Source organism: Paraphaeosphaeria sporulosa (assembly GCF_001642045.1).
Source record: "Paraphaeosphaeria sporulosa strain AP3s5-JAC2a unplaced genomic scaffold CC84scaffold_2, whole genome shotgun sequence".
Taxonomy (NCBI): domain Eukaryota; kingdom Fungi; phylum Ascomycota; class Dothideomycetes; order Pleosporales; family Didymosphaeriaceae; genus Paraphaeosphaeria; species Paraphaeosphaeria sporulosa.
In genome coordinates this window covers 2611070-2634955 of record NW_017253361.1, presented here as the reverse complement: position 1 = coordinate 2634955, position 23886 = coordinate 2611070, and the positions used below count along the sequence as shown (strand labels likewise).

The following is a 23886-nucleotide window of genomic DNA, read 5'->3' as shown; positions in this document are numbered from 1 at the left end:
TTAGACAACAAGACGCGTCCCGGGCAGCGAAGCATGGGATGTCTTGAAGAGGCTCGAGACATGAGGTCTGCCAAAGAAAATCCGACTATACCGCATCGAGCACAGACCCTCGCGGCATGGAGACGGCAAGCGGACGACAGCGCGACCTTTTGCCTCCCTCGCACGCCCGCCGCCCCCTCGCGCTCTCGCCGCGACCACCACCCAGCTGCGCGCCCCGATGCTTCCCCGAGGATGATTGTACGGTATCGCCATTTGCTCGCGACCAGTATTCACTCCGTGCCCTGAGCTCGAAGCGCACGCAGGAGCTCCCTCGACCGCCTTACAAATCCCACCATGCCTGGTCTTCCGTGTACGCTGCACCGACACTGCCGCCGAGCGTGAGCTTTTGCTGATGCCTTCTAGCTACCGTCGACCTCGACGAATGTATATCGCGCCTGTATAAGAAGGAACTACTGGCCGAGTCCGTCATCGAGGCGATATGCGCAAAGACGAAGGAGCTGCTTATGAAGGAGAGCAACGTCGTGCACATCAGGGCACCCGTCACCGTTGTCGGCGATATACACGGACAGTTCTTCGACATGATTGAGATCTTCAAAATCGGAGGCCCTTGTCCGGATACGAATTATCTCTTTCTCGGTACGTCCCCGATTTCCGTCCCTCATGACATGCGCGCATGGCTAATTGTTCTTCGTACAGGCGACTACGTCGACCGCGGGCTTTTCTCCGTGGAAACTATCTCGCTGCTTGTATGTCTCAAGCTGCGCTACCCGCACCGAGTCCACCTCATCCGCGGAAACCACGAATCTCGCGGCGTCACGCAGTCATACGGTTTCTATACGGAATGTTCACGAAAATACGGCAACGCAAATGTATGGCACTATTTCACCGATATGTTCGACTTCCTTACACTGTCTGTCGTCATCAACGACCAGATCTTCTGCGTACACGGCGGCCTTTCTCCGTCGATACATTCAATAGACCAAATCAAGATCATCGACCGGTTCAGGGAGATACCCCACGAGGGGCCCATGGCAGATTTGGTGTGGAGCGACCCGGACCCCGAACGAGACGAGTTCTCGCTAAGCCCAAGAGGAGCGGGGTACACTTTCGGAGCTCAGGTGGTGAAGAAGTTCTTAGAGGTGAATGCCATGTCCCACATACTGCGGGCACATCAATTATGCCAAGAAGGCTTCCAGGTGTTATATGACGACAGATTAAGCACAGTCTGGAGTGCCCCAAACTATTGTTACCGATGCGGCAACATGGCGAGCGTGCTAGAGGTCAGCGACACTGGGGAGAGATTCTTCAATGTCTTTGACGCAAGTCCTGAGAACGATGTGCATCGGGCGGAACAGCAGCAACAGCAGGGGAGAGAGGTTACGACCGAGTACTTCCTTTGATACCCTTGGCAGCTACAATGAATGATACCCTTCCCAACGCTCAATGCCGTCATCTGTCATGAGATTGCCTCGACCAATGCATATGCTTCCGTGATACTCCAATGAGGGCAAATGTAGCCAGGACCAAGTAGCTTCATATCAGGTCGGCCTATGTCCGACAACAGATCAGCATCCCAGATACTTGGTCTCAATCCACCGCTCCTCCCTCTCATCGCCCATCCGCGCCACCACACACCTGACCTCTGGGAACACTCTCAGGACACGGTTGACCCCGATCCTTCCAGCCATGTACGTCACGAACACGATTCGGTCCTCGGGAACTCCATGATCGACCAAAACCTTCACAGCCATCAATGCCGCACCACCACTGCTCATCTGCGGGTCCAACACAAGTACCAGCCCATGCTCTGCAATGTTCGCAGGCAGCGCGCGGTAATGGAGTTCCGGCTCGCCCGTGCGATAGTTTGTTTGAATAAGAATACGACCCGTCCGGCAGTCCGGAATGGTCCTCCTAAGCCCAGTTTCGAATGCCGAACCACCACGCAAGACAATCACTGCGGACACTTCCTTGCTTTTGTGCAGACCCATATACAGGTGGCCCTGCGGCGTCTGGATTTGTGCCGGAGTAAAAGGTAGAAAGTCGACCGCTTTTTCAATCAGGAGTGAAACGATGCGGTCGAAGTAGAAGATGTAGTCTTCGCGGTTGGTCTTCGGATCCATGAGAAGCGTGTGGATGCCCTTTACCTGGCTCGTCTGCTCAATAACAAGTGCATTCTTACTCAGCGGGCTATCTTCCGCAATTTTACCCAGCCGCAGAAGCTCCAGTTGGTGCTTGCCAGACTTCAACGACAACGTGTTCTTGATCTGCGATGACACCATAGAAATCGCGACTTTGTTCTCTATACCTCGCGGGATGATGATGTCGGCGATGTCACGCTGCGGCTGGACATATTTGTAAAAGTTTGGCTTGACGTAGCCGAACCACTGCTTGATGCAGCCTTCTATGTCGCGGCCGCGTTCTTTGACGTCTCGAGTCAGACGTCGGGAAAGACACAGATCGGCGTCTGCCTCGGCGAAGATCTTGAGGTCGAGCATGTCTAGGACGCGCTGGTCATGTAGGGCAAAAATACCTTCTACAATGAGGACGTGGGGAGAGTAGATGGTGGTAGTTTGGGGGAGACGGGCATGCTTCTCGAATGAGTAGACAGGGATTTCCGCTACTTTGCTGGGTGGATGTCAGTCATTAAGTAGTACATCTCGAAAGACTTGTGTACCCGCTCTTTATGTCCTTCAGCTTGTCCACTAAGACATCGAAATCGATAGCTTCTGGGGAATCGAAATCATAATCATTCCTGAACGCCCTCTCCGATTGCTCTGGGGTTAACGGCTTGTAGAACGAGTCCTAGTCTGACAGTGAGAGGTGCGCACGTGACAGTTGCACAAAGGGTTGTTAGTGGCGCACCATAGACATAATAACGACCCAAGGGAGGTTTAGACTGGCCACAATAGCCAATGCAAGTGATGTCTTCCCAGAACCTGAGCTCCCAGCCACTCCAATAATGGATGCGTCTCCCCATGGTGGGCTGTAATGGATCCGGGATGTCGGTGTGGAAGTCATGTTCGAGAGTGATAGTTGAAGCAGATCACCAAAAATTTGTAAGATCACCTCATGCTTTGCCCAGATATAGCTCTTACAATTTACCTTCCAAAATCACAGTTCACGGGCCAAAAGTGGAATTTCGAAGCTTCGGACTCGACCGAGGCCACCAGCATGCGAGACGAAACAGATTGGGAAAGCGCGATTAGGTAACGGCGCACGGTTGCGCGAAGGTCCCACATCAAAAACTTCGCGCACGCGTCTCTTCTCTGCACACACCTGCATACAATGCCAGAAGCAAACCTCGTGCTTTCTACATGTCTATTCATCATGGGTTGAGGGTGTCGTTTACTTGCCTCAGGGCTTGTACGATTGACAAACACCACCACGCTGGCCCTTATGTAAGCCATGCACGGCCTTTTCGCTAAAACAGAGCTGTCTGTGAGCTCCACCGCACCTCACTCCTCTCCCACCACAGCCGGCAAACTCTGCGCCGCCGCGAGCATCTTCGACTGCGGCCGGGCCGCTTGTCTTTCACTTACTCATGGATGTCGGATGAGGACACGAAGCCTATCATGGTATGTCTTATCGCAAGGCTATGTTCTTTCTTCACACGCTGATCGTCATGCAGAGCTCCTCCACCGTATCAGTGTCGGTCCCGACGCCGACACAGCAACATCCGTTCCAGCGGAAAATCGATGAAATCAAACCTTCGAAGCCGTAAGTCGCCTTGATGAGGGCTGGTATCTGCATATGCTCGTTTACATGATGCGTCAAAGACAAGTTGGGAATCTCTCCGAAACAACCTGTGGAGCATAAGTTAACTTGAGATCTGATATATGAGCATATGCGGCTTACTGAGTCTTGTTATCTGGTGCGTGTCTTCTTTGGCTAACCAGACACAGTAGCATCGACCTGCTCGTTATGGACTACCTTGTCAGCCACGGCTATCCGCGCACGGCCGCAAAGTTTGCGAAAGAAGCTGGCGTGCCTGCATACCTCGTCGAGGAAGAATCGATCGAGGCTCGTGTAGAGGTCCGACATGCCATCCATAAAGGCGATATCGATACAGCTATCAACAAGATTAATGATCTTGACCCTCAGGTATGCTGCAACCTTTTCATCTTCCTTGCTTTATGATTAGATACAAGTTTCATGCACCACGCATATCTACGATGATGATAGTCAAACCTTCAGTCCTCAGTATGATTCGAGCCAATCCCTCTCCACTTTCTTGCCAGCCTATTCTACGATCATAGCTGACAGACTTAAAGATTCTCGACAAAGATCCTGCATTGCATTTCGCACTTCTACGTCTTCAGCTCATTGAGCTTATCCGGAACTGCACGTCTGTACCGAACTCTGACATCACCCCCGCCATCAATTTTGCTTCCTCTCAACTCGCGCCGCGAGCAGCTACCAACGAGACCTTTCTCAAAGATCTCGAGCTCACCATGACGCTGCTCATCTTCCTTCCGTCGGACGATCTTCAACCGCAATTAGCCGAGCTTCTCAAACCAGAGTTGCGCCAGCAGGTAGCTGCTAAAGTCAACGAGGCTATCCTATTAAGCACGGGCGCACGAGGCGAGGCAAAGATATACAGCCTCTATCGGACACGACAATGGAGTGAGATCAGAGCACGGGAAGCTGGCAAAGATCTCCCAGCGAGTCTGCCGCTTGGTCTGGAGCCTAGCTCGGTTCAAGCCAATGGTAATGGCGAGTCTGGAGACGTTATGGTCCAATAGTGTGGCGGGTTGCGAAATAGGTCAATCAATACCTTGAGCAGCCACATCGCACATCAGATTACTAGGACTTACTTTACGTCCGGTAATGGCTTGCATATCAGTTGCTTGCACTCGGTATTTCGCGGCGACATAATGACGTGGATATGACACTAGATTCTAGCCACGTGCAAGCCTGGCCTGATTCAAGGTAGGCATAGGGCGGTTGGGCTTTTGGAGAAACTAGGATGTCGACGACGATTCAATGATTACGATACGATACCATTAATGCATCATCATTACTAAACTTCCTAAAATGCCCCCTTAGTTGCCATTACTATGCGGTTGACTACGTGAAGACTCCGCATGCTCCCTCACCACAACCTCGTCATACGACGGCGGCAGGTCTCCTGCGCGTTCTTCCTGCTCACATAAACTGGCAACTCCTCCCTCGCTTCCCCTCTATCGCCCTGCGCCCTAATCCACAGATTCACAAACAGAAAGCCAGGCCCATTCATGTCCACCAACGGCGTCCGATCCCTCAACCCCATCCTGCGCGGCTTCGCCTCTACCGCGTACTTCATCGCGTCCTGCAGCAGATCCGTTCTTCCATGTTTGTGCGGCGCGAACTGCAGCGTCGTGCGTCTCAGATGTTCGGATGGATCCAGATCCATGCGGGCCCCGGGTGCGTTGAGCTTGACTTTTAGTGGGCCGAGGAGGGCTCATGCAGAACGTGAGGACCGGAGGAGTGGAGGGGGGATGGGGTAGTCGAGGTCGATGGCACGTTCGCTGTAAGCCAGGAGTTTTGGGGAGTGGTAGGATGGGGAGTCTGGGCTGGTGTTAGCGGGTGTGCTAGGAGGATTGGGGTTGTGATCTGGTAGAGAAGTAGAGACAAGAGAGGGGTACAACGCCCTTGCTCCGTTACTGTACAATGACAGCGAGACGTTTGCTCATCATATTTTACCATCCACCCTAATAAAGTCCCGCAACAAACTGTTCACCTCCGCTTCATTTCCCTGCTCTTCCTCGTCTTCGACTCGCTGCTCCCGTGATATCTTACAACTTCCCGCGCCCATAGTAGGATTAGACTTACGCATTGCTTGCTCTTGAATTGTTCCTGTATCCGAAGGGATCCGGCCAAGTACGGATTGACCAGGAAATCCCAACGCCTGAAGTCGGCGGCGATGAAGGGGATGTTGGTGTAATAGGGTCGGCGGGTGAAAGGTGTGTGGATGAGGTAGTGGGATGAGTAGCGTCCGTGTGTGTGCGTAAAATGTTCGCGGTGGGTCATTTTGGTCATGAGATTTGGGTTGTGGTGAGGTTAGGAAGAAATTTCAAGTTACTGGGTAAGAAGAGGACGAGCAAGGATCGTGCAGTACAGATATCGTCTGTATGGTGTTGGCCGATTATTCACTACTTTCACGCATAAAATTGATATCCTGGCGTACATGCTGGTCTGGTCGGCTGGTTGTGTTGCGAGTGACATCAGGAATCAATAGGTTGGTGATTGTTTATTCCCTCGACGTGATGACAAACTTCACACTGCCAGTTCTTCACCACTCCTCCATCAGCCATCATTAACAGTCTTGACGCTCTCGTCAGGATCTCTAAGCTCGTATCCAATGCCGCCTCCAGTAATGTCCCCGCCACGATCTCGATCTCGTTCCCGGTCACAACCACGCCGCATACACCACCACATCTCCATGTCCTTCTCCACTCCAGAGAATGTCGTCCCGCAGCTGTATGAGTGGGTATCGCTACGCTTTCCTTTTTCCGTTGTCGTGCACCGCTACTCTATATCCACTACTCATGTGTCACGATCTTTGTCGTCCCTATCTTTTTTGGAAATACCAGTTCGACTTTCCCATTCGTCATCGAGCCGCATGGACAATGATCCAGACCCCAACGACTCCCTACTTGCCGAGTTTGACCATAATAGTGGCTCTGGAGAGTATATCAGACCAAGCGAGAGTCTGGGGGAAGAATTGAGGAGGCGTCTGAACAAACCGGCTGAGGAAGAAGACGCTGATATACGAGCAGTCCCTGGGAGAGACCCGTGGACAACGTGGTTTCCATCTACGCCGCCATTGCGCAGCAGGGAAGCGCTGCGATCAGAATCTGATACTCCCTTTCTACATTTCTCGAGCCCAGGTGTTGCTCCCTCGGTACTGGTACACATTCTGGGCATGCATCGCTCTGAAATGGACGCAATCGAGGAAGACGAAGTGCAGGTCGCCGAGCAAAAAGTACAGCAGGACCTGATACGCGAGCAACGGGGGAGTTCTACTGCGCGGCCACAGGGGATATGCGAGGGTTTACCGGATGACGAGACCGACTTTGCACAATTCATCGAGGATGAGCGGGATTCTCTCCCGGGATCGTGCTTGTGCTGGGCGTGCAGAGCCATTATCCAGAGGTATGCTCGGGGACGCAATTTGTTTCCGTAGATTGGATGCTGATATGCATGCATTAATATACGCGTCAACTCATCAAGATCTCGCAAAGAAGAGAAGGCAACTCGAGGAGAAATCATGTCAGGAGAGGGTGCGAGCAAAAGCCTTGGAGAAGTGTCCGTGTACGTGTAGAAGGATATACGATCGTGGCCTCGTGTATACTGTTTCGAATTGCAGCTTCGATTCCGACGATGCCTGATGTTAATATGCATTACGGACAGCTGGGTCGGGGCTGAAACATTACCCAGAGCCCACACACACTGCATATCAGAGTCACTCTCGGGCCCGTGTGCGATGGGTCGCTGAGTGAGATCAGGCCTAGGCAGAGGGGTGTGCGACACGGTGCACAGGTGCTGTGATTCGCGCGCATCCGGAACAAACCCATTCGGAAAGCGCAGACGCACGGAAGCCCGGTTCGTGGGGCAGATCAGCAGGCATCGATGCCTGCCCATGCCCAAATTCCATCCGCTGCCTCACGCCCGGATTGCTCTCGTGAAGACGTGAGATCCAGCGACGACGTGCTCTTTTGATTGCTGGACACTCGCCTCGGCGTTCCTTGCCTGCAGTCGCATCCTTCCGACTCCCCACCGACGCGGCGTAGTTAGTCCACGTGCCGCCCCGAGACGGGCGGACGTGGCCAGTCGCACGCATGTCACCATTGCAGGACGCGGTGCTGGGAATGCTGGAAATGGACTGAAGGCGCCGGTTCATCACATCGGGGCACAGTGCCGGTGACAGATAGGGGAGCGCTCGGGTGTCTCGTGTAGCGGATGCACACGATCTCGCACTGTAATCGGTAGGCGAACGTTTCGTTCTCTGTTTTAGAGGCCGGACTCCATCCGTGTTGAGCAAGCGCGGTCCCGCCTCCTCCTGCCTCTTTTATTGCCAGTCCGCCACTGTGCAGGTGCTTCGGCCTCGACTGCGGTACAGACACGTACTCGTACACGCTGCTGGTTAACGACACCTGCGCCGGCCAACAACAGAAGCCATTGGCACTGTAGAGCACACGGCGTGCAGCCAGGGCCAACGCTACACGGCCCAGCGATCAGCACTGCTGCTCGACATCATCCCGCAACACACCGTCTCTGCGCAGGCTAGCACCGCTAAGCAGTCGCGGACGTTCCGGAGCAGAGTGCCGCTGCCTCGACGAGGGCATCGCACACCTCACTTCTCGCCCTTTGCGCAACCGACCCCTTCCTTGCGCGCCCGTGGGCCATGAGAATGGACCCTCAACGCCGCGACGCCGACCTGAGACCGTGCCTCGACCAGCCCTATCCCTCCGCAACAGGATCCACGAGACCCGCCCACCGTTGATCGGGACCCACTGTCCCTGGCACCACTCTCGTTCGCGCCCTCGCACCCTCGCACCGCATCTCTCCCCTCGCGACGCCATGTCGTGGTTCATGAGGGGAGTCCAGTCGGCCATCTTTCACTATGCCTCGTGTGCGCCATGTACCGGCTACATGTATAAGAAGCAGCGGCGGAAGCAGGCAAAGCAGGCCCGGAAGGCCAGAACGAAGCTCGTCGAAGAGCAGCCCGAGCTCTACCACCACCCCGAACCCACAGGTACGAACCCATACTGGCAGGAAGAGATAGGATTGGGTCCTGGTCCACCTCCGCGGCGCGCCAAAAAGACAAACACCTGCAACACACAAGCCACTACGGCCGTGGGAACACATGGCAGTGCGGTGAGCCAAGCAGGGAGCAGCATCGACGTCGACCGAGCCGCAGATTTGCGCTTTAGTGACGATACGCTCGACGACGACAATTGGAACCGCAAGCGCTACCAACGCGAGGACGAAGAGCTTTGGGGCTTCGAGACAATTGTGCCCCTGGAATCGGCCGTGTCCGGGTCCTCAGTTGGCGTCGCCGGCTTCACGCGACCTAGTACGTCACGGTCTGGCAGTTACTATTCTGCTCGGGCACCACCGGTGAACGACCTCCACCCTCCGGTCGTGAGCCTGCCATCACCCCATGCCTGCGATAATGCGTGGATGCTCCAGCCTCCGCCCAAAGCTAGTGTTATGAGTGGGAAAGAAAGAGCCACACTCCGCAGTCGAAGTGGCAGTGGAGCCAGCAGCAGAGTGGAGTTGAGCCTCCAGCGCCAAGTAAGCGCACGACAACTGCGTCACAAGATCGACCGTGGGGAGACGCCTGATCTGCCGTCTTTATCTCGGGGGAACTCGTACAATGACATTTTTCTGGGCCAACGACACGACCGGCCAAAGACACCGCTCACACGACCACCCTCGGCTGCCTCCAGCTACCGGCCCAGGACGCGACGCGACACTGCAATGACCAATACCTCTGCAACAGAACAGCTCTCAAGCGACTCTAGCGATACTGCTGTTAGACGTTCTCACTCTTCTTCGCGTGATATGTCAACAGTTCCCAGCCTCCACCAGGTACGCGTACGCAGCAGCCGACAACAGCTTTCCACCGTGGTATCCAGTGGCTCTGGTGAACTTCCTATGAGTTCTACGAACCTGAGCCCTCCGTCCGAGCTCGAGCACGAAAATCTCCGTGTGTCCGCCATTCGCAAGGTCCGACACTCAACCCAGTCTACCGATTCAGACCCATACTATCTCATGAAGCGCCACGCTCACCTCGTTTCCTCGGATGTCTCATCGCTCAACGCCCTTCAGAACCTTGTGTCTCCGGACGCACTACTCAACTCCCGCTTCGTATCTGCTCCCCTTATAGAGGCCCACATCAAGCTTCCTCCATCGGACCACGACGAGCAAAGGATGCTTGATACGGACCAGTGGTCTGGAAGCGGGTTTGCCGTCAGTCGTGGCTGGGGCACGGAGCAAGTGGATGGAGAGGCACGCGTTCCTTTCGACAGTGCTGGTGCGGCGGAGCGCGATCCCAGGATGAGATGGAGCGTGGACTTCTGAGGACGCCCATCCTGTTACCCTGACATCACCTAGGACCTCCTGAACATCTCCTTATCCTACCCAGGAGCTTTTTGCATCCCTCTACACAGCTGCTACGCTAGCATCATTACCTCGCATAACGAAGCGCTCTGTATTGACGCCCTTCTATTTCCTACAGAATCTGTATACAAGGTTGCTTGATTTCATCTTCCTGTTCTCGCGCATCTATATTCTATGCATGTCACCATTGGTGCTGCGGCGGTGTTGGGTCATCTGGACAAAAGCGGCGTGTCTCACTTCTTGCTTGCGTTGACGTTTTCTCCTCGTTTCGGTTTCAAAATGAGCACTTATAGGGAGTTTGCATATGGAAATGCCTCGGATAGTGCATCGTGAGGTTGGTCAGTCTTGCATTGCTGCGCCTTTCTTTTGTTTTCGACTCGAGGGTGCGGTCTATCTTCCTCCCTCGGGTGGTCGGTCATATCGATAGCTACACAATAAATGAAGATACTCGAAAAAATGTGCACGCTGGAGGTAGTTAGGGGAGGTCGTCGAGCAAATTCTGTTTATCTGTGTCCTGCTGAAGGAGTTGAGTCGGACCTCCCTCTTTTATCACGTGCCTGTGGGCGCTGTTCTGCAGTGTGCCCCTTCCACAACGTCCACAACGCCCTTACCTAAGGTCAAAGAAATCCAAGCACATTTTCTGTGGGTACTAATCCGTCCTGGACAGACTCAATTGTCGAGTCAATGTCTAAGTCACACTAAGGGGAGGTTTCTCGCACCGCACAACCCCAAGAAGTGGGCAATTAAGTCACAAACCCAGTAGTCCGTGCGCAGCGCGACTTCACTTCGGTTCAGCCTCCATTGCCTATCCACCCACTCAGACTCTGCCCCACCCTCCCTCGATTACTCCCAGAAGCCGCTGCGACACCGATAAACCCTGCCTCTCCCCTCGAGTTGCTCGCCGAGTCGCACGCGACATCTGCCATCTCCGCACGTCATTAGCCAGGTTTGAAGGGGCTGTTTCCCCCGCGCCCACCACCGCTACCCACCCAAACAACCCACCCGCCCGCAAGCCTACCTTCCCGCTGCCTTCACCATGGACACCAATATGGAGGACGTCAAGATGCCAGATCCCGCACAGCTGTCGTCGGTACCGGCATCGGAGCCCGCCTCAATCCCTACGCTCGACGGCTGGATTGAGAGTCTCATGAGCTGCAAACAGCTGGCGGAGAGCGACGTACAGAGGTTGTGCGACAAGGTATGCGATCACTTTAGTGCTCGCGCGATAGCTAAAGGAGCTGCTGACGGACGTTCGACCCTAGGCTCGCGAGGTCCTCCAGGAAGAGTCAAACGTACAACCCGTGGTATGTGTCCCGTTTTCTGCGCCGCGATACGAACTAAAGCGGCACCTAGAAATGCCCCGTCACGGTCTGCGGTGATATACATGGCCAATTTCATGACTTGATGGAGCTATTCAAGATTGGCGGACCAAACCCTGACACCAACTACCTCTTCATGGGTATTTCGCCTGCTGCACACTCACAAGCAGGTGCTGACTGTTTGCAGGTGATTACGTAGACAGGGGCTACTTCTCTGTCGAGACTGTCACCCTCCTCGTCGCTCTTAAGATCAGATATCCCCAGCGCATCACGATTCTGCGCGGTAACCACGAATCACGACAAATTACCCAAGTGTACGGCTTCTACGACGAGTGCCTGCGCAAGTACGGCAACGCGAACGTGTGGAAATACTTCACGGATCTCTTTGACTATCTACCTTTGACCGCCTTGATCGATAACCAGATCTTCTGCTTGCACGGAGGGCTGTCGCCCAGCATCGACACGCTCGACAACATTCGAGCCCTTGATCGGATACAAGAAGTGCCGCATGAGGGACCCATGTGCGACTTGCTCTGGTCTGACCCCGATGACCGATGCGGTTGGGGTATCTCGCCCCGTGGTGCTGGTTACACCTTCGGGCAGGACATCTCAGAAGCTTTCAACCACAACAACGGACTCACGCTGGTGGCGAGAGCGCATCAGCTGGTCATGGAGGGGTACAACTGGTCTCAGGATAGGAATGTGGTAACCATATTCTCCGGTAGGCTTCGCATTCAAGAAGAAATTGCATATAGCTGACCATCCCAGCACCGAACTACTGCTACCGTTGTGGTAACCAGGCGGCCATCATGGAGATCGACGAGCATCTGAAATACACATTGTATGTCCCACACCTACCTCAGAAGGTACTTGCTAACGTCGCAACAGCCTGCAATTCGACCCTTGCCCACGCGCTGGTGAGCCGATGGTTTCGCGGAGGACCCCCGACTACTTCCTGTAAACTACGACTGCCTTCTTGTTCCGTAACACAAGCATCATAGAGGGGAATTGCATTAGCCCATTCATTGTACCGCAGGCAACGCTTGGCTCGTGGGTTTGTGCGTCGGGAGCGGGAAAAGTCGCGGACTTGTAGAGCTTCAGAAACGCCCGATTGGATGGGTGACGATTCGCCGAGTCGATGCAGGCTACGCATGTAGTAAGCAGTAGTAGCAAAAGGCTCTTCGGCTTGAGGTTTCCGTTGTAGTAGTAATGTGACGAATGAAACACTAAGCTGTATGACTTGTGGGTGTGAAAGGCCTCTCTTGGAACACGCTCCGGATTGTCCACACCGATGGCTGTGTGCCGGGTTGGTTTGTTCTTGAGATACGAAGTTCCCTTCGTTATCTTCTTTTTCAAGCTACCGGCACAGGAGCTTGAGTTTCCGTCAGAATAGAGATCTGCATCAGCTGTTCCATAGATACAAAATGCGACTGATATTGCACTATTGGTCAACCAAAGAGGTGGACAGGTGGGCGCTGTTGCTGGGGACGTGTAGGCTAAACCCAAAAAGTGTCGATAATTGGAAAGCGCGTCGCGTACGCGCCTTCTACCCCCGCGGCAAAACTCTCCCCGTACCGCAGCGCAGCAACAAACACACGTTGAGTTGCCCCACGCTCCGCCATGTCGTCTCTCCTAGATGCCGCTTTGCGATCCGATGCTGCACCCACGCCTGGCAGCGAACCCGCTGCTACTCCACGAGGGCAGTTCCGCTCTTCTTCTGTGCGACCGCGCGCGCCCCCTTCCGAGAGCGCAGGCGCACACAGTGATCATGAAGGTTTCGCAGACGACGAGATCGTAGGAAGAGGAACCGGGCGAAGGCCAAATGGGCCCCGAACCGATATACCCAAGGTGGTGGACGTGACTGGAGAGACGCTGTCGCAGCGGTTTCAGGAGTTTCTCGAGGGGTGAGGATGCCTTCAATCTTCGAAGAGATTTTGCTAATGCACAATAGGTACACAGAAGATCCCACTTCCTCCGCATTGCCAGTATCAAGTGTGCCAGTGACAGATAAATACTACATCGCGCAGGTCAGGGGAATGAAGCTTTACGGCCTGTCTACCCTTTACGTCGACTATACACATCTGCAAGGGCACGAGGACGGTGTCCTGGCAGCAGCAGTCGCGAGCGAGTACTACCGATTCCTTCCGTACATGACCCGCGCTCTACACAACATCATCGCAAAGTATGAGCCTCAATATTTCCGCGAACATCGTCAGCCCACAGCCGCGGGCACAGCTCCGCCTAGCTCGCGAGCGGAAGCTACCAGTCAAAATGAGAGCCTCAACGAGAAGACTGCGAACCAACAGACCGACAAAGTCTTCACCCTCGCCTTCTACAATCTACCCCTCATCTCGCGAATCCGTCAACTGAGAACAGAATCGATTGGTCGTCTGCTTTCGATTTCTGGTACGGCCACTCGCACGTCAGAAGTCCGCCCTGAGCTTTCCATGGCCACCTTCATCTGCGAGGCTTGCAACACTGTAGTGCCGAATGTCGAGCAGACGTTCAAGTACACGGAGCCGACTCAATGCCCCAACACTGTCTGCATGAATCGTGAAGGCTGGCGATTAGACATCAGACAGTCCACCTTTGTCGACTGGCAAAAAGTGCGCATCCAAGAGAATAGTTCGGAGATCCCCACTGGCAGCATGCCACGCACAATGGATGTCATCTTACGCGGAGAAATGGTCGATCGTTCCAAGGCTGGAGAAAAGTGCATATTCACCGGAACTGCTATTGTCATTCCAGACGTCAGCCAGTTCAGAGTTCCTGGCGTGCGGGCGCAAGCAACCCGAGACAATTCGGGCGCTGCCCGCGGAGCCGACGTCGGCGGGTCTGGCGTCAGTGGCCTGAAAGCTCTCGGTGTTCGCGATCTGACCTATCGCATGTCTTTCCTCGCCTGCATGGTGATTCCTGATATATCCACTCCGGGCCAAAAGTCAACTCATCATATGCAAGGTCAAGCAGGCAACATCCTAGCATCCCTAAACCAAGCGCAAGCAATGGAGTCCGACAAGAATGGCGAGGAAGCTCAAGCTGAGTATCTCGGTACACTCACTGCAAGCGAGATTCAGGATCTGAAGGACATGGTGCACAAACCCAACATTTTCATGCGCTTAGTTGATTCCATCGCACCCACGGTGTACGGCCACCAAGTCATCAAGAAGGGTCTTCTCCTCCAGCTCATGAGCGGTGTGTCGAAACAGACTCCAGAAGGTATGGATCTCCGTGGTGATATCAATATCTGTATTGTGGGTGACCCATCGACGTCCAAGTCGCAATTTCTCAAGTACATCTGCAGCTTTCTCCCGCGGGCTGTGTACACATCCGGAAAGGCTTCTTCCGCTGCTGGTTTGACGGCTGCCGTGGTGAAGGATGAAGAAACGGGCGAGTTCACAATCGAAGCGGGCGCCCTTATGCTAGCAGATAATGGTATTTGTGCGATTGACGAATTCGACAAGATGGATATCGCGGATCAAGTCGCCATTCACGAAGCTATGGAACAGCAAACCATCTCTATTGCGAAGGCAGGTATCCAGGCAACCCTGAATGCTCGCACATCCATCCTTGCAGCTGCGAACCCTGTAGGCGGCCGTTACAACCGCAAGACGACTCTTCGGGCCAACGTTAACATGTCCGCACCCATCATGTCACGTTTTGACCTGTTCTTCGTAGTGCTCGATGAGTGCGATGAGGACGTAGACCGTCACTTGGCAGAGCACATTGTAGGTCTTCACCAGTTCCGCGACGAAGCGATCGAGCCGGAATTCAGCACCGAACAACTACAGCGTTACATTCGTTTCGCACGCACGTTCCAACCTGTGTTCACGGACGAGGCGAAGGAGACTCTGGTTGAGAAGTACAAAGAGCTCCGTGCCGACGATGCTCAAGGTGGCATCGGAAGGAACAGCTATCGCATCACTGTGCGTCAGCTAGAGAGTATGATTCGTTTGTCTGAAGCTATCGCCAAGGCCAACTGCGTTGTTGACATCACACCTGACTTCGTCCGAGAAGCGTACAATCTCCTCCGGCAATCCATCATCAGTGTCGAGAAAGATGATGTCGAGATGGAAGATGACGACGATGAAGCTCTTCTTGCCGCTGCCGCTGCCGCGGAATCTCAAGACGCAGAGGTAGATGCAGACATGGGTGCGGACGAACAGCCAGACGGCGAGACGACTGTTCGCGTTACGGGTACGCCTGCGCCGCCCCGAGAGAAGACAAAGATCACGCACGATAAGTACATCTCCATGCGTAATTTATTTGTCAAGCGCATCAACGAGGATCAAGAAGCCACTGAAGACGGCGTCGAGGAAGAGGACTTGCTCATTTGGTACCTCGAGCAGAAAGAATCTGAATTGGAGACGCAAGAGGACCTGGAGAAGGAGAGAGATCTGGCGAAGAAGGTGCTCAAGAAGGTTTGCAGGGTATGTTTTATCTTCATTGTTCCTGATTTCGTATCAACGCTAACGTATCACAGGAGCAATATCTCATGCCGATCCGTGGCGAGGGCTTGGCTGATGAGCAAGGCCAGGCCGACGCTGCAGCCAAGGTTGTGTACGTGCTACACCCGAACTGCCCGGTCGAGGATATTGTATAGATCAGGATGAGATGGCATGTGTCACGAAGGCCGACATGAAAGGGGAAATGATATCACTGCGATGGAAGGCGTTCAGGCATCATAGCATATTGCGCGTTTGATTAGGCAGTGCACGCCGTTGTTTGGGCGTGGGATCAGATAGTCAGCTGTCGGACAACGTGGCCGACAGAGGGTGTACATTATTTACGATTGACACATTGATATTGCATATCCTCACCTGTGACGAGGCACCGAGTGAAGACTGCACATGCTAAGAAATGTGAAACAGAACCACGTGGTACCCAGCGTGTGAACACTACCTCGCTCACCTCATGCACCCGCCTGTAGTATCTCAAGCCGCAGGGGAAATATCCAGCACCTTATCAACCTGATCAAAATCATACGCATTCCCATACGGCCGATTCAAATAGCTCTTCTCCACCTCCTCACCCGTCACGTACTCCGCCGCAACATACAACCCCGTCCTTTCAGGCGTCAATTCCTCCCTCAGGTCCTCGGCGAACTCAACAGTCATCTGATTGCGGTACCACGGCGCGAAGTGGACTATCCTTTCTATCAGCATTTCACATGACTTGAAGGGCGGTGGGAGATGGGGATGACGCACTCATGGCAAGCATGACGCGCGGCACGTCGCTCAGATTCGGCATCCCCCCATGCCACAGCCTCAAATCCCTCACAATCACGCTGCCCTTGCTGACGTCCGGCTGGCACGGCGCCCTCACGCCCCGCCTCGCTTCAAGCAGGTCCTTCTTGATCTTCCCGCTGGCGCGCTCGCCGTGTGCGCCTTGCTGGTCCGCGATGGTGGTGGAGGCGTGCGTGCCGAGCCAGACTTCCGTGGAGCCATTGTGGGCCTCCATGGAGATCAGCGGGACGTTGATGACGAGGGCGAAGGGGATGCGGGGGTGGTCGAAGTCGGCGTCGTTGTGGGTGGGTTGGGAGGCTGGTGGGGCGGAGGGCGACGGCGGAAGGGCGGTGTTGCCGGATATGAAGCGGAGGTGGGGGTAAGGACCGAGGGCTGTGGAGGTGATTTGGGTGACGATGGGGTCTATCGTTCTTGTTGATTAGCAAAGTTTCAAGGGCTTTTGAAGGGGCGGGGGTGGAGAAACGTACTGGTGAACACCTCCGGAAAGAAGAAGTCTTTGACGAGCGGTGGGTCTTGCTGGATGTTGCCCTTATGGTAGTTGAAGGGACTGTCTTTGCGAGATTGCAGCTCGTAGGCGTCTTGCACCATTTTTTGGTTAAGTTTGTCCAGGATGTCATGTGGGACCAGGTTATCTATCACGACGAGGCCGTCGCGGGAGAGGGCGCGGATGGCGATCTCAAGGTTCTTCTGCGTGAGAGTGCCATTTCTGATTTCCTCGGTGGACGGTGTGATGGAGAGAGGGGTGGATGGGAGAGACATGATAGGCGGGGCAGGTGAATTGATTGGGCGACGGCTCTACTTGGGACGGAGGAGAAGAGATAATGAATCTCTGGTAAGATAGAGATTATGTTGCTCAGGTTCAATTGCTCTTTATACACTGGACTTATCACATCCGCTTTGGGCAGTCCAAGATGCTCGTAGAGAGCGGAGTAGATGTCGAGAGCACTTCTAGAAAGAGCTAGAGGCAAGCTCGAAAGCTAGGCTGATTCGGGGAGCGCGACCGCACTCGTTCTGTACTTCCTACAAGTCGTGCGAAAGAGGAAATCGAGAGATCGGAAGTGAATGTGAGCAAGCGGATATAGTGCTTAATCGGTACATAGGTATGGGTGGGTTGTTGAGTATCTGTGTTTTGCCTGGTTGTACAATATGGTGGACTGTCGTACGGTACCTCGTATCATACCGTAAACAAGCAAGAAGGCTCTACCAAACTCGAAACAATGATGCGTCTTCCGTGTAGGAGCGTAGGTACAGCTTTCTAGGCCTACGTTTGTAGGCATTTGATATGGGCCCCACCTTTTGGGGGACCGCATCACGCTTGTATTGTCACTCAATTTTTCTGTCTCGCATGAGCACTTCCCTCTACGTGTCCGTACTCAGCGAAGCTCTCGCGGACAATCTGCAGAATCTGACTCACAGCATACACGCCGCCAACGATCTGAACGAAACGAAGATCTTCCGATCAACGGAGTAAAGCTTCGTCGCGATACTGCCATACTGGACAATGTGCTAGGCATCTATGGCGGAGCGCAGCTAGTGTCGATGACAACGGGTTTGTAGAAATACCGATTGATGGAATCTACACGGCGATAAGCTTCGTTCAAAGATCATACCAGTGGGCTGGTCAGGCAGCGGACGGAATCGTGTTGGCTATCTTGCTGGCTGAGGCCATCCATACTCGGTGGTGGCGAGGTGAGAGGCTCCCATGCTTAAATTATGCGCTGTATACCGAGTCCATGTTTGCATATTTATAGGACTGCTGCATTTTGACTTGCTCGACTTCAATAGCGTTGTAGCAACGACATCGTTCGGAGGAGATGCTATAGCCATGAGACTACAGAAGCGGCATGCAGAGCCAGGCGGTGTCTGGTTCGGCGACGTGAAAGACGGGACCGCGGGGGCATTGAGGCGCATCTGGAGCAAAATTCGACGAATGTTGCTATTGTGCTTTCAGACAATACTAAATAATCTGAGATGGAGAATTTATTCGCAAAGCAAGGAAGTATTCAGCATTTTCGGGTGTTGTCAGAAGTTCAGCTCTGACCTGCTAGAATACAACACAGGTAAGTGCATAGCGACATGTATACTTTCTACATACCATGGGTATACAAACGGTACGAGCCGTCTTGGCTTGCCATGTGACCTAGGCGTGACATGGGCTCCCTTTGAAAGCGTCTGATCCGGACGCGAAGGTTACTCCGGTTCGGATTTTTGATGGCACTGTGGCGAGAATATTGGTTGCAAGGGGCTGCTGCGGCGCGAAGCCGAATAAGTCGCATAAGTATCCGAGGATTTGCAAAAACGGGTAGAATGGAGTGATGTGCACTGCACATGTGCCGTGTCCCGACGGATAGACAGGCGACCTGTAGGCGACTCTTTGGCATGACAATGGCTGTAAGTTGTAACAATAGCCTGAGACGTCCAGTGGGTCTCTCGAATGGCAGCGAACACAGCGTGCGCGCCCTTGGACCAACGCTCAAGTCGACGTAGGGAGCACAGCTGTGTGACGTGAGTCGTGTCCGTGACGTACTGCGCGCTGCATGCAAAGTCTCTGGCATCGAAACGCCCATGCACGTCATTGAGATGTAATTATAGTTTGGATGAGTTTGCGCGGCCACAATTCTCGTAAGGGCAACGTCGCTGGCGGAGATGTTGTATGTAACAGACCGGAGTGTTTCCGCGGCGCGCACAGTGATGGATTCACGATGGAGAAGGATGGATCCGCTAGCCTGGTACAAGCCCCCGCCGACATGCAGGCCGCTGCATTCCTGCACTGCGCGTGCCCAAAGCTCTTGAAGACCAGCATCCCTCTTCGAATCTTGACAAACAGGCAGCCCGCTTTTGCTTTTGCTTTTGCTTTCCAGATCTGCTCGAGACACAGACGCTGCCGATTCTTCTGGACCGGCAGACAACCAAGCGGCGCAAAGCCACCACGGCGCTCCTTTCCACTTGGGCGCATCCCCTTTCGACGTGTCGGTGTCACCTGGTCGCGCGACCACGCCTGCCGCAATTACCCAACCTAAACTGACCTACCCCGGACGCCACCATCGCACCGCAAGGCAACCAGGGCTTAGCTCTGACCTCCTCCCGGCCTGGCAAGACAAAAGCAACCGCTCCGCCATTTTTAAGGCTGTGTCTACACGTCACAGCTCAACGCCCTCGCTCGAAGCGCAATTGTGGTTGTGCTCCTCTGCCCTTACGCCGCCTCCCCGCGTCTCACACCACACACCACACATCATGCCGTCACAACGCCGAATGAGGCTCTATGTCCTCCTCCTCGCCCTCGCAATCATTATCACTCTCTACATGACGCGATCGAGCTCACAAACACGCACCTCTCCATTCTATGTCAAGACACAGGAAGCGCTCCAGGCGGCAGAGTACGTGGAAGCGTCCAAGCAGCGCGACGCAGAGAAGGTGGGCTCGCGCCTCAAGGCCGCCGCAGACGATGCGCGAAAGGCGGCCGAGGAGAAGGGCAAGAAATTTGTCGATTCGGTTACTGGAGGCGACGCGGACAAGGCGCCGCGAGGCCGGTACGCCAACAGCAAAGACGGAAAGCAACAGCCGCTTGAGGGCGTGGCTGTGGTTGGCGGCAGGACGCAGGACAAGAAGCCGGCCAAGGAGAACGAGACCGAGGACTACCACGAAGCCGAGGTGGAGCTCAACACCATCCTGAAGAAGAGCCCAAGTATGCTGCCTACCCAATTGCACCCTCTCAGTTAGTAGTACTAACGCACCGTAGTCATCATCTTCTCCAAAACCTACTGCCCGCATTCCCGGAAAGCCAAACACATCCTCCTCCAAACGTACGACATCGACCCTGCACCCTACGTCGTCGAGCTCGACGAGCACCCGATCGGCCTGAAGCTGCAGGAGGTCCTCGCAGATACGACTGGCAGACGGACGGTACCTAACGTGATGGTCCTCGGGCAAAGCATTGGCGGCGGAGACCAGATGCAGGAGCTCGACGAGACAGATACCATGGCCGAGACCATCAAGAAGCTCGGCGACACCCGAATTACCCGCGTCACGAGGCGCTCGCAGCAGTCGGAGATGCCTCGTGCAAGGCGGCGCGTATAGAAAACACGTTTGTTCTATCGTTGTGACATTATCGCTTTCGCTTCTCTGTGTACATATATCAATTGGGATTGATGAGGCCACGACGCGGGTTCCCATGAGTGGCGCATCGTTAGGCTGGTTGCATCGGGACCGGAGGTTTGGGGTAGGGGTTCTGTCGTTCCGGACTTTTTCAGTGGGTATACCCGTTCAATGCGATCATGTTGACGTTCTTGCGGTCGCAGTTGAGTGAGTTGGATTCGGTGACGGCCCCGGGGAGCGGCAATTTAACAGTTCACATTTCACGAGGCGAATATATAGTGAACACGTCTGTGTACAGCCAAGAAAAGAGCGACAACTGGGAATTGGCAGCTATGATAGGGTGAGTCATGAGCAGCATGGCTTGCATCTATTCTTGTAATCGAGCCGCCGCAGCACCTCCTTCTAAGAACTTGCGAACAAGCTCCACAGACCAATTGACTAATCTTCTGGAAAGATCGCGTAGTAGCACGACCGTCATTCGCAGCGTGCTACGCTTGCGCTGTACTGTCGATGCAGCTGACGCATTGTCGAAATTTACGAATTGCCCGTTTCGGTATTCACGATGCGAAGCTATTCACAACCCAACTATGACACTAACTTTCGCAGCATGTTGCTTCATATCATATAGCATTATTTTATTCCAATGCCCTGTGAGACATTTTAGCCCATGAGCGCAGCGATCTTGTTCCTTTCATCCGGTCCTGAGTGGGAATAAAGGCCTCCGGTCTTGTCCTTGCAAGTCACGTAAACGTCCCTCATCTTCCTGTCTGTTATAGCCGTTCATTCTACAACTGTGCCGAGTGCATCCGATAATCGAGATGAAACGCCTGATTTTCTTTTTTCTGACCTTGATCGCCTCTCGCCTGCTGAGATTCACAACTCCACGCAGATTATCTTTAGTCGAGGTGAGTTCGATCCCACGTCCAGCACGGAACCAGCGTACTTGCCGCTGAGTACGGATCGGCATGCTAGTCGCGTGTTGCATGCGCCGGGTGTTGTGCACAGAGAGGATTTGTTTGCAGGGAGGCAGGAGGATGGGGTGGGGGTGAGAGGTCGAGGGAGACGGACGCGGACTTTGAGGGTGTGACTTGAGAGTGAGGGAAGGTGTGAATCAGATTGAGAAGAGGTAACGTAGAGAATCGACCGAAGTGGGATCATGTCATGTTTGCTTGGAAAACTACTATGATATTTCAGAGGCGTCGACCCTATTCACAAGACCGAAAGACCACAATGACGACGGGATTCTGCATGTACCTAGAGTGGACTCAACACAGTATGCGCTCATGCCACTTTCTGCGTACCTGCACGTTCCCAGCCGCGCCTTCCCCTCGTGTTTGCCCATAGCAATCAATCCGCCCGACGCGACTACCCGCACCTTATCACCCGCTCACTCACCCTCTCAATCTCGTCACCGTTGACATCACCGCTACCCACGCAGTCCTCGATCGCGTCATCCCCAGCGCCCGGCACCATGTGCACCTTCTTCTCACTCACCTACCAATGCGGACACACGCAGACCTCGCACCGCTGCCCGCGCTCCACCGTCTACGTCCACGGCAAGGACGGCGAACAAGTCCCCCAGATCAACGGCTGCGAGGTTACTCACGTCCTAGGCGGCGGTCTCCCCGATATATGTATCGACTGTAAGATGGCGGAGGGCCACATGCCGGGTGTGACGACGGGGGTGGACAAGTGGTCGCTGTGGGGTCCGAAGGAAGATGCTATGGCTGCGCGGGTGAAGATGATGGAGGCGGGCGTCTCGGAGATATCGAATTCGCCGATAGAAGGGAGTATGGTGGAAGGTACGGTCCAGCACGTGAAGAGTGGATTTTCGGCTAACGGTAGAGTAGCGGAAGGTTGGGAGGAGCAGGTGCGCGCGGTTTTGATGAATCAGGGGCGCGGACAAATGGGGACGCCGGAAACGATGGCGAGCAGTGCGAGGAGCGGGTCGATGCAAACGGAGTGGAGGCAGGGAAAGAGGAGGGTTAAGGAGCAGGACGAGGAAGATGATGACTGGATGTGGGGTGGTATGAAGAGCTTTGGAGGCAAGGAGGGAAGGAAGCGAGGGAAGGCTGCGACGTTGCGGAATACTCGTGCATGAAGCCTGATGAATGGTCGGAGTGGTGAAGAGGATGAGCTGGTGGACGACGAAGAGCGCGGCTATGTGATGCGAAGGACTCGCTTGATCATCATGACTTAATGGATCTATTGTTGGAAAGCAGATACAATGTGAAGGTCAAATAAGTGTCATCAAACCGATTTTTGAGCTCAAAGCATCCAAATCCACGGAACGGCCTGGAGTAAGGAAGACTTCAGCGGGCCATTTCGTCGTATCCAAAGATTGTAATGGGCAAGGAAGTCTGGACGACCGGAGATATTCTGAAGTGCAGCGAAGAGCTTAGGGCGAGGACAAGCGCAGTGGACTGAATACAGGCCTTTCGCCGTTGCAGGCAGGGAGCTTTTGGGTTTCTTTGAGACTTTCACCTTCAAGGGATACTGGTGTACAGGGAAATTCCAGAGGACGACATACCGTTCAACGATAGCGAATGAGCCGAACACTCAACTTTGTGTGATCTGGCGACTCAAAAGACTGTTGCTTGATCTCGGCAGTGCCACCCGGATCTTTGCCAGAATAACGAGAAGCGATGCCGGAAAATGGAGGAGGCTTGACCGACGATCCACTTTGCAGGTCAAAGGTTGTGAGGTGGGACGTTTGAGTAAGAGAAGAGCAGCAAACTGCTTCACCGGCATGCATAGACTCCGGATCCAAGGACTGAGCTTCTCAGGTTCGCGCGTCTGTGCAGTCATTCCTGAGGGCACGTGGGAAGTATCGTAATCAGGACAATGTCAGCCAATCAAAGCCATCGCGTAGCAATCATACCCAGACCAATGCGTATTTCGTAGGAAAGACAACGTGACAATCAGATCGCCAACTATGGGCTCAATCGCTATTGCAGGCAGCCCGGAAAGCAAGGCAGCCCGGAAATTGTTGCGTGCGATGGTGACGACGTGAGACCTCGGTGGAAGAGGCCCCGGTCACTGCGTTGCTGGGAGACGGGCCTCGCTAAGGCTGTGTATACACGGCAGCCGCGAATCATGCCTTCACCAGCAGCAGACAACCC

The 23886-nt window shown here is 54.2% G+C and overlaps 13 protein-coding genes across 13 annotated transcripts; 9 read left to right on the top strand and 4 right to left on the bottom strand.

Annotated features, from left to right (window-relative positions):
• Nucleotides 1-97: 97 nt before the first annotated feature.
• On the top strand, nt 98-1483 carry CC84DRAFT_468584 (Ser/Thr protein phosphatase-like protein catalytic subunit). Its single transcript, XM_018186401.1, has 3 exons — nt 98-349; nt 403-636; nt 697-1483. Exons 1-3 carry the CDS (start codon nt 334-336, stop codon nt 1398-1400), a joined length of 954 nt encoding a protein of 317 aa, XP_018040552.1. The 5' UTR covers nt 98-333; the 3' UTR covers nt 1401-1483.
• On the bottom strand, nt 1381-3084 carry CC84DRAFT_1256070 (uridine-cytidine kinase-like protein-like 1). The gene is made up of 3 exons (XM_018184594.1): nt 2863-3084; nt 2675-2802; nt 1381-2625 (listed from the first exon to the last, which is right to left on the bottom strand). The coding sequence occupies exons 1-3, from the start codon at nt 3016-3018 to the stop codon at nt 1566-1568; spliced, it is 1344 nt and encodes a 447-aa protein (XP_018040551.1). The 5' UTR covers nt 3019-3084; the 3' UTR covers nt 1381-1565.
• A 191-nt stretch (nt 3085-3275) lies between these two features.
• CC84DRAFT_1161178 (uncharacterized protein) lies at nt 3276-5031 on the top strand. The gene is made up of 4 exons (XM_018177670.1): nt 3276-3575; nt 3629-3717; nt 3903-4101; nt 4272-5031. The coding sequence occupies exons 1-4, from the start codon at nt 3546-3548 to the stop codon at nt 4740-4742; spliced, it is 789 nt and encodes a 262-aa protein (XP_018040550.1). The 5' UTR covers nt 3276-3545; the 3' UTR covers nt 4743-5031.
• Nucleotides 5007-5650, top strand: CC84DRAFT_1161177 (uncharacterized protein). The gene has a single exon (XM_018177669.1). It carries the CDS (start codon nt 5235-5237, stop codon nt 5484-5486), a length of 252 nt encoding a protein of 83 aa, XP_018040549.1. The 5' UTR covers nt 5007-5234; the 3' UTR covers nt 5487-5650.
• Nucleotides 5651-6231: 581 nt separating this feature from the next.
• On the top strand, nt 6232-7443 carry CC84DRAFT_1256068 (uncharacterized protein). The gene has a single exon (XM_018184593.1). The coding sequence runs from the start codon at nt 6341-6343 to the stop codon at nt 7163-7165; it is 825 nt and encodes a 274-aa protein (XP_018040548.1). The 5' UTR covers nt 6232-6340; the 3' UTR covers nt 7166-7443.
• A 46-nt stretch (nt 7444-7489) lies between these two features.
• Nucleotides 7490-7882, bottom strand: CC84DRAFT_1172637 (uncharacterized protein; the record flags this gene model as incomplete). The annotated part of the gene is made up of 1 exon (XM_018179993.1): nt 7490-7882. The coding sequence occupies one exon, from the start codon at nt 7880-7882 to the stop codon at nt 7490-7492; it is 393 nt and encodes a 130-aa protein (XP_018040547.1).
• Nucleotides 7883-8562: 680 nt separating this feature from the next.
• Nucleotides 8563-10068, top strand: CC84DRAFT_1172636 (uncharacterized protein; the record flags this gene model as incomplete). The annotated part of the gene is made up of 1 exon (XM_018179992.1): nt 8563-10068. One exon carries the CDS (start codon nt 8563-8565, stop codon nt 10066-10068), a length of 1506 nt encoding a protein of 501 aa, XP_018040546.1.
• Nucleotides 10069-10737: 669 nt separating this feature from the next.
• Nucleotides 10738-12660, top strand: CC84DRAFT_1112225 (serine/threonine protein phosphatase-like protein 2A catalytic subunit). The gene is made up of 6 exons (XM_018175312.1): nt 10738-11305; nt 11370-11411; nt 11461-11566; nt 11614-12147; nt 12195-12267; nt 12315-12660. The coding sequence occupies exons 1-6, from the start codon at nt 11144-11146 to the stop codon at nt 12385-12387; spliced, it is 990 nt and encodes a 329-aa protein (XP_018040545.1). The 5' UTR covers nt 10738-11143; the 3' UTR covers nt 12388-12660.
• A 324-nt stretch (nt 12661-12984) lies between these two features.
• CC84DRAFT_1202701 (MCM-domain-containing protein) lies at nt 12985-16220 on the top strand. Its single transcript, XM_018181790.1, has 3 exons — nt 12985-13330; nt 13378-15853; nt 15907-16220. The coding sequence occupies exons 1-3, from the start codon at nt 13047-13049 to the stop codon at nt 16024-16026; spliced, it is 2880 nt and encodes a 959-aa protein (XP_018040544.1). The 5' UTR covers nt 12985-13046; the 3' UTR covers nt 16027-16220.
• CC84DRAFT_1138477 (uncharacterized protein) lies at nt 16187-17587 on the bottom strand. The gene is made up of 3 exons (XM_018176196.1): nt 17137-17587; nt 16631-17071; nt 16187-16569 (listed from the first exon to the last, which is right to left on the bottom strand). The coding sequence occupies exons 1-3, from the start codon at nt 17426-17428 to the stop codon at nt 16358-16360; spliced, it is 945 nt and encodes a 314-aa protein (XP_018040543.1). The 5' UTR covers nt 17429-17587; the 3' UTR covers nt 16187-16357.
• Nucleotides 17588-18695: 1108 nt separating this feature from the next.
• Nucleotides 18696-19430, bottom strand: CC84DRAFT_468475 (uncharacterized protein). Its single transcript, XM_018186400.1, has one exon. The coding sequence runs from the start codon at nt 19243-19245 to the stop codon at nt 18757-18759; it is 489 nt and encodes a 162-aa protein (XP_018040542.1). The 5' UTR covers nt 19246-19430; the 3' UTR covers nt 18696-18756.
• A 4-nt stretch (nt 19431-19434) lies between these two features.
• Nucleotides 19435-21094, top strand: CC84DRAFT_1112217 (glutaredoxin). Its single transcript, XM_018175311.1, has 2 exons — nt 19435-20354; nt 20409-21094. The coding sequence occupies exons 1-2, from the start codon at nt 19904-19906 to the stop codon at nt 20744-20746; spliced, it is 789 nt and encodes a 262-aa protein (XP_018040541.1). The 5' UTR covers nt 19435-19903; the 3' UTR covers nt 20747-21094.
• A 488-nt stretch (nt 21095-21582) lies between these two features.
• CC84DRAFT_1202698 (uncharacterized protein) lies at nt 21583-22865 on the top strand (the record flags this gene model as incomplete). The annotated part of the gene is made up of 2 exons (XM_018181789.1): nt 21583-21669; nt 22080-22865. The coding sequence occupies 2 exons, from the start codon at nt 21583-21585 to the stop codon at nt 22863-22865; spliced, it is 873 nt and encodes a 290-aa protein (XP_018040540.1).
• Between the last annotated feature and the right edge of the window lie 1021 nt (nt 22866-23886).